This window comes from Sorex araneus, chromosome 5 (assembly GCF_027595985.1).
Source record: "Sorex araneus isolate mSorAra2 chromosome 5, mSorAra2.pri, whole genome shotgun sequence".
Lineage (NCBI taxonomy): Eukaryota > Metazoa > Chordata > Mammalia > Eulipotyphla > Soricidae > Sorex > Sorex araneus.
The window spans coordinates 197,362,083-197,372,895 of NC_073306.1; the positions used below are offsets into that span (position 1 = coordinate 197,362,083).

General features: G+C 42.9%; 1 protein-coding gene across 1 annotated transcript; it reads left to right on the forward strand.

The window, feature by feature from the left end:
• Positions 1-245: 245 nt before the first annotated feature.
• LOC101546583 (C-X-C motif chemokine 6) lies at positions 246-10,494 on the forward strand. Its single transcript, XM_012934832.2, has 5 exons — positions 246-304; positions 8,818-9,038; positions 9,159-9,291; positions 9,386-9,472; positions 9,825-10,494. Exons 1-5 carry the CDS (start codon positions 246-248, stop codon positions 9,907-9,909), a joined length of 585 nt encoding a protein of 194 aa, XP_012790286.2. The 3' UTR covers positions 9,910-10,494.
• The last annotated feature ends 319 nt before the right edge of the window (positions 10,495-10,813 follow it).

The following is a 10,813-nucleotide window of genomic DNA, read 5'->3' on the forward strand; positions in this document are numbered from 1 at the left end:
AATGAAATTCTAATATATGTTGAATGAGAATAGACTACAATATAAATTCACACAACAGTTGATATTCTAAAACAAATATTAAAGCTATGAAGAGGGGAGTCAGGAACGTTACAGGCTAAGGCTTCTGTCTTGCACATGGCCAACTCTGGATCAACTCCCACAACCACATATGGTTGTCTGACCAGTGCTGGGAGTAACCCTGAGCACAGAATAGAACAAAGAGTAAGACCGAAGCACCGCTGGGCATGGCCCAAACCCATTCCCGCTCCTCACCTCCTGAAAAATCTGAAGAGGAGCTGTGGAGGTATCTCGAAGAGCTGGAACAGATATTCTGCAGAGAGAGCCCTGGGTGTGACCTCTGGCACTGCTCGGTCCCTCCAGCACCACTGGGAGAGACCCTGAGTGCTCCCTGCAAAAAAGCATATAAAGATATGAAGATGATAGGGTAATAAGTGACCATTATTAAGCATTTATTATAAGTGAAATTTCCATAAGGGACTTCAGCAATATCAAGCCAAGGATGTCTGAACACGGGCACAGTAATAGTACAGTAGATAAGCCTTCTGCCTGCATATGAGTGACCCCAGTTCAATCTTCAGCATGACATGGGACCTGCTCCCCACTTGGTATCACTGGACATAGCCCTCAAAGCCACTTGTCACTGCTGGATGCAACTCGCTCAATGTCAATCTCAGACACCACAGGGAACAAGCAATACTGCATCCCCAGATGTCAGCATCAAATCTCTGTGGCCAGGGGGCCCACAGACCTCCTAATAGTGCTTGGTAGTTGCCCCAGTCTTTCAGTTAAGATCTAAGATGCTTAGTGTGTATGTGGACATGTTGTGTAGGTGTGTGTTCGCTTAATTCATACAAAGCTTCTAAATAATGAAAGAAGCTATTTCTGATAAACCTAGGTCTTTGGCAAACAAAACTGCAGTCCTCATCTCTATTTCTTTATTTTTCCTGTGTGTGATCTTTTATCAACAAAACATTTTGCAAATGTGCACATCTGAATTAAAAATAAATAGATCGCAAGAAAATTACTACCTGTGGTTAGTTGGAATCTGGCTTAGTTTGTACTTTATCAACTCTTATTTATTTACTCCTGTCTATAAATGGACAGCAAGGAAGATGGAATTGTGGACAAAAAGACAAAAAACATTCCTGAAATTTCATCCCAGAAACTGCTCTCCGGTGCCGTGCAATCCCACCAACGGCCAACATCCAGAGACTATAAGACCAAGAAGAGAGCAACGCAGAGTCTCTTGCCCCTGCGCCTGGCTGTCTTCACCAGGGCCCCTCGGAGTGGGTGGGCTGAGTTTCCCTCCCTGCCCCGAGCAGAGCCCCCACAGCTGAGGACCTCCAGAAGCCAGCCACAGCCATGCTCAAGACCCCTCTCCACACGTTCGGTCAAGCCTGACGCATGAAGGTACCGGCAGAGGAACCCAGGTGTGTGGGGCCTGGGGCTGAGATCTCCAAGCCTGCTTGAATCAAGCCTCTTCCGTCCAGATCCCCCATTTTCCAGTAGCTAGGTAGTCGCACCCAGGGACTACGCCCCCGGCGCTGTGTAATCCCACCAATGGCCAACATCCAGAGACTATAAGATCAAGCTCCCAGAAGTGCAAGGCCGCAAAGCAGCTGCGTGACCTCTTATAGCCTAATTCTCCCCTTCAGAGAACCTGGCAAGCTACCGAGAGTTTCCTGCCAGCATGGGAGGACCTGGCAAGCTCTCTGTGGCGTATTCATATGCCAAAATCAGTAACAATGATGGGTCTCCTCGGGATACATTCCCAGAAGTGGTATTGCAGGGTCATATGGAAGCTCAATTTCTAGGACTGTCCATATTGTTTTTCAGAAAGGCTGGACCAGTCGACATTTCCACCAACAGTGAAGGAGCATCCCTTTTTCCCCACAGATGACTGGTTAAAGAAATTTTGGTACATCTACACAGTGGAATATGATGCAGCTGTTGGGAGAGATGAAGTCATGAAATTTGCTTATAAATGGATAAACATGGAGAATATCATGCTAAGTGAAATGAGTCAGAAAGAGAGGGACAGACATAGAGGGACTGCACTCATTTGTGGAGTGTAGGGTAGCATCACATGAGGCTGAAACCCATGGACAGTAGATACAAGGGCCAGGGGGATTGCCCCATAGCTGGAAGACTGCTTCATGAGCAGAGGGGAAAAGGCAGATGGAATAGAGAAGGGATAACTAAGCAAATGATGGCTGGAGGAACCAGTTGGGATGGGAGATGCCGAAAGTAGATAATGGACCACACATGATGACCTCTCAGTGTCTATGTTGCAAGCTATAATGCCCAAAAGTAGAGAGAGACTATGGGGAATATTCTCTGCCATAGAGGCAGGGGGAGGGTGGGAAACGGGGGGTATACCCGGGATATTGGCTGTGGGGAATGTGCACTGGTAGAGGGATGGGTGTTTGATCATTGTGAGATTGTAACCCAAACATGAAAGCTTGCAATTATCTCACAGTGATTCAATAAAATTAAAAAAAACAATGATGGGTCTCATTCCCTGACCCTGAAAGAGCCTCCATGGGGCACCTTTGGGAGGACGAGTAAAAAGACACTTCTAAAATCTCAGTGCTAGGACCAATGGAGACGGTACTGAGACCGCTCAAGAAATGATCGACGGGATGATGATAATAATGATGATGATGATGATGATGATAATGATGATGATGATGATGATGATGATGATAATGATGATGATGATGATGATGATGATGATAATGATGATGATGATGATGATGATGATGATGATGAAATTTCATAGTGAATCTGGGGTAACTCGAAAAAAACTTATTCTCTCTACAATGCTGCTTCTTTGTTGAACTGCCAAGCAAATGTAGGCAGCTTACATTGATACCGAAAGGTTAGCCCAAAGGAAAAAGTTTTTTTTCTTTGCTTTTTTTATAGAAGCAAGTAACTTTATCCTTTCCCTTAACTGTTCCTAACTGAAAGACTCAACAAATTGTTATTGTTATCCTTAATGTACTTAACTAGAAAACAATATGTTTATGTCTTTAGTTACTTTATAACATTTATTTAAAATAGTGAGTAGGTCATTTGCCTTGCACACGGCTGACCTGGGTTCGATTCCTCCGTCCCTCTCAGAGAACCCGGCAAGCTACTGAGAGTATCCCACCTGCACGGCAGAGCCTGGCAAGCTCCCCGTGGCATATTCAATATGCCAAAAACAGTAACAACAAGTCTCACAATGGAGATGTTACTGGTGCTCGCTCGAGCAAATCGAAGAACAACGGGACAAGAGTACTACAGTGCTACAGTAGTATACACTAAGGAAATGGAAACAAAATATATTTGAAAATACATATTTAATATATTAATTCAAATGGTAAATGACCTCCTTAATTTGTTGGAGTGGATAAATGTAGAATAACATTCTCACACTGTTGGCACTCAATAAAGTGTGACTTAATCAGTATTTTTTTATGACTTATCTCCAACAATTTTTGAAGCCATTGAAAATATGCAATTTGATTGAAGCTTTAGATGTACAGATTTTCTTATTTTTAACAACAAATACTACCTAGTTTCTAGAAATTTTTTGAGTAATTTAGATTCCAATGACTGAAAACATTACTGAAAATAATAACCAAGAAATAATTTCCAACATCCAGAAAAGTCAATTCAACATACAGGAGCTTAAATAACTGATGATATCAAATCATCTTATTCTTTCCTCCTTAACTTTAAGATTCATTTGCAATTTAAAGAGCACTGCAAAATAACAGTGCTTATTATCTGACACATCAAATATTCTCTGCTTGCTACCAAGTTTGAAATTTATGAAAAGTTCCATGAGATAAAGACTAAAAGAATTTATAAGTGATTTGAAAGAAACAAAAGCAAGAGTAGAGAATAATTAAACTCTAACTCATGAAATAGTTATTACAAGTACAGTTGATGTTCAAACACTAGCAATGGAAAAAATACATTTTTCTTGACTTTTTCAGAAAAAAAAATTCTTTCAAGGACACTGGGAATTTTCACTTGTCTTAAAGGAAGAGATTTTGAAAGCAAGTGACAGTGTAGATTGGTTAACCGAGAATGTTCTTAGATGTTTGACATCACTGTGGCTAGAAGTAGAAAGACTACGAATTTCAGGAGCTTAAAGTATGGTGTTGAGCAACACAAAGTCACTTTATTAGCCAGATGTAGACAGCTGGGGAGTGTTTGCCAGAGACTATGAAGAAAGTGGTTTACATCTGGAAGCCATTAAAGATTTCTTGTGGCAAATTCTCTTGTGCTTGACTTCCAATCCTGCATTTTTTAAATTCTAAACTTTTTTCAGCCTTCTTTCCCTTAACTGAGAAATGCGAATAGAAAAATTTTCTTATCTGCATCAAAATTTCAAGATGAGGCTCAAATGATGAGCATGAAAGTATTCAAGAAGCTGCAAATCCTTAAAAATGTTAATATTCTCTAAAACTGCATAACTGAATATAATAACTAAAATTCTATTACTCTTGATAACAGTATATCTTTTGGCCACACCCAAAACCAAAATGGATTAACAAGATGGTGGTACTTAGGGTTTACTCCTGGCTCAATACTCAGGGATCACTTCTGGTAGCACTCACGTTCATATGTGGTGCTGGGGACAAGCCACAATAAAGTGGGCTAAAAGGAAAATTGCCTTGTCCACTGTGTTATTTCTCCAGCCCCAAGGGCACTATTTTAGGTGGCATTGGTGGTATAGTGGTGAGCATAGCTGCTTTCCCAGTGAATTATTTTATTATAGCTTGGGAACAAAAAAAAACTGAGTGATTTTCTCTACAACCTGAATATCTACAAGTATCACTTGTATCACTTGTAACCCCGTTGATCTTCGATTTGCTCCAGCGGGCGCCAGTAACATTTCCATTTGTCCGTGTCGCAAGCTAGTGCAGCCCAATGATACCTGCTCGCTCCAGGAACAGGAAAAGCCGAAAATCATTCATTCAAAGATTTGACGAAGAAATCTGACAATCTACTCGGTGAGTGGCCACAAAGTCTTCTGATGTCCCGTGGAATCCAGTCGGTAACAGCTCTTGTCCAACGGTTGTCTCTGAATCGCATTACATCTGATTTTTGATGCCCTGGCAAATGAGACAGCATCCCTGATTTTTGACCATCGACGGAGGTCAGAACTCCGGATTCCTTCTCTCACTTGAGTGAGACATGATATTCCCAGCATAGCTCTTTTGATTCCTCTTTGGGATACCTTAATAGCATTCTCATCCTGTTTGCGTAGGGCCCAGTTCTCTGAGGCATATGTTAGTGCAGGAAGAACGGTGGAATCGAAAACATGTGCCTGGAGTCAGAGGTTCTTCATTCTCTTAACCACCTCTTCAATGCTCTTGAATGCATTCCACTGCATTCCACGCTGCTCTCTTCTTCCTGCGAAGTAGTTCTGGCACCAAGTCGTTCCTCATGTTGATTTCTCGACCCAGGTACACATAGCTGCTGCATTCAGAGATGTTTGTTCCATTGAGAGCAAATGGAGCTTCAGGGACTAGTTCGTTTTTCATGAACATCGTCTTGCTTAGATTCAGCTGCAATCCGACCTTTCCACACTCGTGGTCAGCATTTGTGCCGCTTCTCATAACACCAATCTACAAGTTAAACAAATTCCTGATAAACTGGCGATAAAGATGCAATTACTTTTAAAGAACTCTGTCTCCTTGGTACTTGGTACTTAGTACCTATTCTCAACAATAGGGAGTCCTTGGACCATCCACATGCACATCTTTGCAAAAAACACAAGTCAGAGATGCTAAGGCAGGAGTTGGGCCAACTAATTTGAATGACTTCAATGAGACCAAGGTTAAGTTACACAATGTTTCCTGATTTGATTGTGCAACCCAACAACCCACTTCAAGTGGGGACTTTCTATTACCTGCTTGATAGCCAGAAAATTTTCTTTTGTAGTATATTCTGTAATTATATATTCTGTAATTGTATATTCAGTAATTATTATCAAAATAGTTGACTCAGTGCAAACCAGGTGAAGCATGCATGTCTGAGTGTCAGAAGGAACTGGAAATCATATTGCATGACTCTTCGCTAATCTTAATTTGGTAAGAAAACTGATTTATATATTCATTCATGTTTAAAATAGCTGATTCAAAAATAACCTATATATGCGACCGACCCAAGTTCGGTTCCTTTGCCCCTCTCAAAGAGCCCGGCAAGCTACTGAGAGTATCTTGCCCACATGGCAGAGCCTGGCAAACTACCCGTGGCGTATTCGATATGCCAAAAACAGTAATAACAAATCTCACAATGGAGACATTACTGGTGCCCGCTCTAGCAAATCAGTGAGCAACGGGATGACAGTGACAGTGACAAATTTAATATCTGTCATCTAACCTTTTTTTTTTTTTTTTTTTTTTTTGCTTTTTGGGTCATACCTGGCGATGCACAGAGGTTACTCCTGGCTCTGCACTCAGGAATTACCCCTGGCCGTGCTCAGGGTACCATATGGGATGCTGGGATTTGAACCCGGGTCGGCCGCGTGCAAGGCAAACGCCCTACCCGCTGTGCTATCTCTCCAGCCCTCATCTAACCTTTTTACAAAATTCTATTATACCAGTTCATTCCCTGCAGTTGAATTTATCTGCCAAAAGGATTTCTTTAAAAAATTATTTTTAAAACATTAAATTAAATTTTTAAATTGAATCACTGTGAGATATAACCTTACAAAGCTATTCATAATTAGGCTTCAGTCATACAGTATTCCAACACCCATCCCTCTACCTGTACATTTCCCAGCACCAGTGTCCCCACTTTCCCTCCCATCACCCCACCCTCCAGCCTGCCTATATATGGCAGGTGCTTTTCTCCTCTCTCTCTCTCTTTCTCTCTCTCTCTCTCTCTCTCTCTCTCTCTCTCTCTCTCTGCTCCCCCCTCTTCCTTTTGTAACTGCCGAAAGTTTTAATCACATTTAAAAGTTGTGCCTTATCCACATTCATATTTTTCTTTTCAAAAAGATATTTTATCTTTTGCCCTTAGATATAGTTAGTCTTTAAGGTGTCAAATCTGGAGGTGATTTTCCAGATCACTTCTCTCAAGAAGGCTGGAGAATCATGTTAGCTGAGTCAGATGTGATGCTGATGGTATCAGGAAGCTCTACACAATGAAGAAATTCTCATGCCGCTTCCCACAGAGTGGAGCGAAACCTCCCAGCCTTCCTCAATAGGACAACTTCAAGTTCCTTCCAGACTGAGAGCTCACACCTCTCCCTTACTCAGAAACAGAGGTGATGTCCTGCCAAGAGAGGTATACGGAGGAACTAAAAGGATCCCCTAGGGTCATGAGGAAAAGAAAATGAACTTCATCCCATGACTGATTTCCATCTCCATCATGCTTACTCATGGTTTCTGCTTACTGTGATAGTCTGCTGTGAAATTTAGGGTCTAAGGAACAACAGATTCTCATGAGGGAAAACCTGCAGGTACTTCCTTAGTAGATGGGGGAGTCAGCCTGGCTGTGCTCAAGGCTGACTCTTCTCTCTCTGCTCAGGAGTCACTCTTGGCAGTGTTCAGGGATGAAACTGCTGGTCATTTCCATATCAGAATAAAAGGCTAAATAAATTTAACTACTTTCATGTAGTTAAACAAGCAACTGAACTTGGCCTTTAAAGTTTGTGTTCTACTTCTGTAGAGAGGGGGAATGGAAATGACGTTACCCCTCAATTTCAGCTGACGTTCTGGACTCTAACTAGAACAGTTCTGTGAAGACAGCCTTGGATATACTAAATCACAATGGTGGTTAGTTCTAAGCTTATGTGTATGAATCAGCCCACTCTCTCTGAAAAAAAAAATTGTTTGGGTGATACCAGCGTAGATGCTGACTTGTTGTCAAATTTATTCAAAATCCCTAGACCAAATTTTCAGATGAGCCTCTTAAACTCATCAGCCTCCCATACCTTCTCCTTGGATCTCTAACATGGTTACACTCCATACCTGTCCCATCCCATCCCATTCCCAATGTAATACGTTTATTGAAACACGAAAAACAGGGCATCATCTTCCAGAATAATTTGCTGTGCACTTTTTAGGGAAAAAAAAAAGAATTGTGCTCAATTTTGAAGATGCTTGGTAGACTACACAAGGTTAAGATTTCCAGTAAGCAGACTGTAATTCTCGACTCAAGTGGAAGTGGAGACTCTGATGTCATATTTGTTTAAGGGGTGCTTGAAGCCCAGAGAATTATAAATTAATTCAAGGACCTAGAATGACAAACTAGAGAAGAAAAGCCTTTCAGCTTATGCTTCCTTAGAACCCCCATCTTTGATGATGATGATGATGATGATGATGGTGATGATGATGATGATGATGATGATGGTGGTGGTGGTGGTGGTGGTGGTGGTGGTGGTGGTGGTGGTGGTGGTGGTGGTGGTCATGGTGGTGACAGCGTTTTTCTAAGTATCAATCTTGCTACTTTGGCTCATCCTCCTCTGATGGGCATGACGGAGATGATGGGCGTCTCTTGGCGGGGTGTGGGATGGGGAGGGTTCTGTCCCCCGACCCCCAGCCCCCAGAATAACCTGCCCTGACTTGCCACAGGGAGTCCAGGTTATGAAATTCCGGACTGTGCCGCCCCCCTGGCGCGTGAACTCTACCCACCTCAGGCCCGGGCTATCACTTCCACCCACCGTGCTAAGCGCGCAGGCAGCTCCGCCCAGCTACCCCGCCACCCCTAACTCCCTCTGCCCAGTGCCCCTCCTCCCCTCGACCCTTCTCACTTCAGGGACTTTCCCCAGCATCCCCAAAACTCCAGCTTCCTGCCTGGGGGAAGGGACGCAGGAGATAAAAGGGATGCCGAGGATTTGCGGGCAGCCGCGGTGCTCCCAGGACCTTCAGATCCCCGCGCTTGCCCACGCCCGAGGAAGCTGCTCTGCGCCGCGATGAGCCGCCTGCCCGGCCCTGCGGGCTCGCCCTGCGCGCTGCTCGCGCTGCTGCTGCTGCTGCTGCTGGCGCCGTCCGGGTCCCCGGCCAGCGGTAAGAACCCGGCGCGGGCCGAGCAGGGGGTGTTCCTGGGCCCGATCGCGGAGTGAGAGCGCTCCCCACAACCTGCCGGGTGGGTAACCCTCTCCTCTCTCTCTCTCTCTTTCTCCCCAGCTCAACCCGTCGCGGCCGTGCAGAGAGAGCTGCGCTGCGTCTGTTTAACCACCACCCCGGGCGTTCACCCCAAAATGATCACCAATCTGCAGGTGATCGCCGCAGGCCCGCAGTGCCCCAGGGTGGAAATCATGTGAGTCGCGGTGCAACTCCCCGCTGCCCCTCACCTCTAGCCTGCGGGGTCTTCAGCCCCTGCAGCTCACCCGCGCATCCTCTTCTTTCTGCAGAGCCACCTTGAAAAACGTGAAGGATGCGGTATGTCTGGACCCGCAAGCCCCTCTGATCAAGAAGGTGGTCAAGAAGATTTTGGAGAGGTACGTATCACTTTGATCTGCGTGGTTCTCTGTGTCCACTGAGATCCTAGAATGAGTTCTTTGAGTGAGATTTGATTAGTTCAAACCTGAATGTTTGTTTGGTTCAGGCAGGTTGTTCTAGAAAAGAGGGGGAAGTGCTTTGGGGATGTCCTGAGGCTGAGGCGTTGTTCTCAAGTGTGTGTGTTAATTGCCTAAGATGTTACCAGAGTTCAATCGGATGTTCTTTTTGTCCGAATAAAGTGCTTCCATTTACCTTTGTTTTTCGCTGAGCTTAAACTTTGGGTTTTGTGGGGGGATGGAGTAGCTGGGGGCTTGGAGAATTGCTTAAAACTGCAAACTCTTCTCTCAACAGCAATAGCAAGAAAAACAAGAGAAAGAAGGACCGGGCATTGGGAAAACTGCCCTCTTCTGAACCTGTTTCCGTCAGAACCCAGTGAAGATAAGAGCAAAGGCTGATTTTCTCCCAGGAGTTAAGGATCCTCCTGAATTCTGCACTTCAAAACTGGGGTGGACAGCTAGCCCTACTCTGGCTCCTGCTGCCCACTGCTCAGCTTTTTAATAATTAGCATAGTATTTCTTGCTGTTTGTTGCCTGTGACTTTTATCTGCTATACTTGAAGACTTTTTGTCTGAAATGTGAGTCTAGTATCACCCATTTGTTAAAAATTTTTCAAAGTGACTTTTATATCTAGAACATATTCCTTACCTAGAAAGCTGTGTGTTGAAATGTGTATGATACTTTTTTAGAATACTATATATTGAAATAGACTATTACCTCCAAATCACGAAATAGGAAAAATTAATATTGCTTCTTTGAGAATGTGTTATAGAATGTCCTTGCAGCTGACTCTAATACAATATTTTAAGTTAGGCTGCATTGGAAATCTGGGTATATTGTACTATTACCTGTGTGGAATATATTTCCCTAGTTAGAATTTGAAAACTTCAAGTTCTATAAGGACGAGTATATTCTTTTTCTATAACTTTAGATATTTGATGTCTCTAAGTATGGCATAATGTCATGACTTACTCATTAATTTTATAAAGTATTTATTGTTAAGTATTTTATCAAGAATACTTTAAATCTACTCATTAAATATGATTTTGGACTTATGAAGAAACTGGAAAATAAGTAAATTCCTTATTTCTAGTTTTCCTAGAAATTAATTTTTTAGTTTTAATAAAAGAAGGCCAAATAGTCATTTTTACTCTGAAAGTTTTTAAATAATATTTATGCTGCTTGAATATTATTTGTTTACTTTCCAAGAAATACACAGTACTCTTAAGATTTAGAGATGTTTGTACATGTCTTTTTAATAAAGGATTTTGATCATTTTGTTAT

Excerpts from the sequence above, each read along its gene's own strand:
- LOC101546583 (XM_012934832.2), top strand. The coding sequence starts at position 246 with ATGGCCCAAACCCATTCCCGCTCCTCACCTCCTGAAAAATCTGAAGAG. Across the intron at positions 9,039-9,158 it reads GTCCGGGTCCCCGGCCAGCG|CTCAACCCGTCGCGGCCGTG; the intron begins GTAAGAACCCGG and ends CTTTCTCCCCAG. Across the intron at positions 9,292-9,385 it reads TGCCCCAGGGTGGAAATCAT|AGCCACCTTGAAAAACGTGA; the intron begins GTGAGTCGCGGT and ends TTCTTTCTGCAG.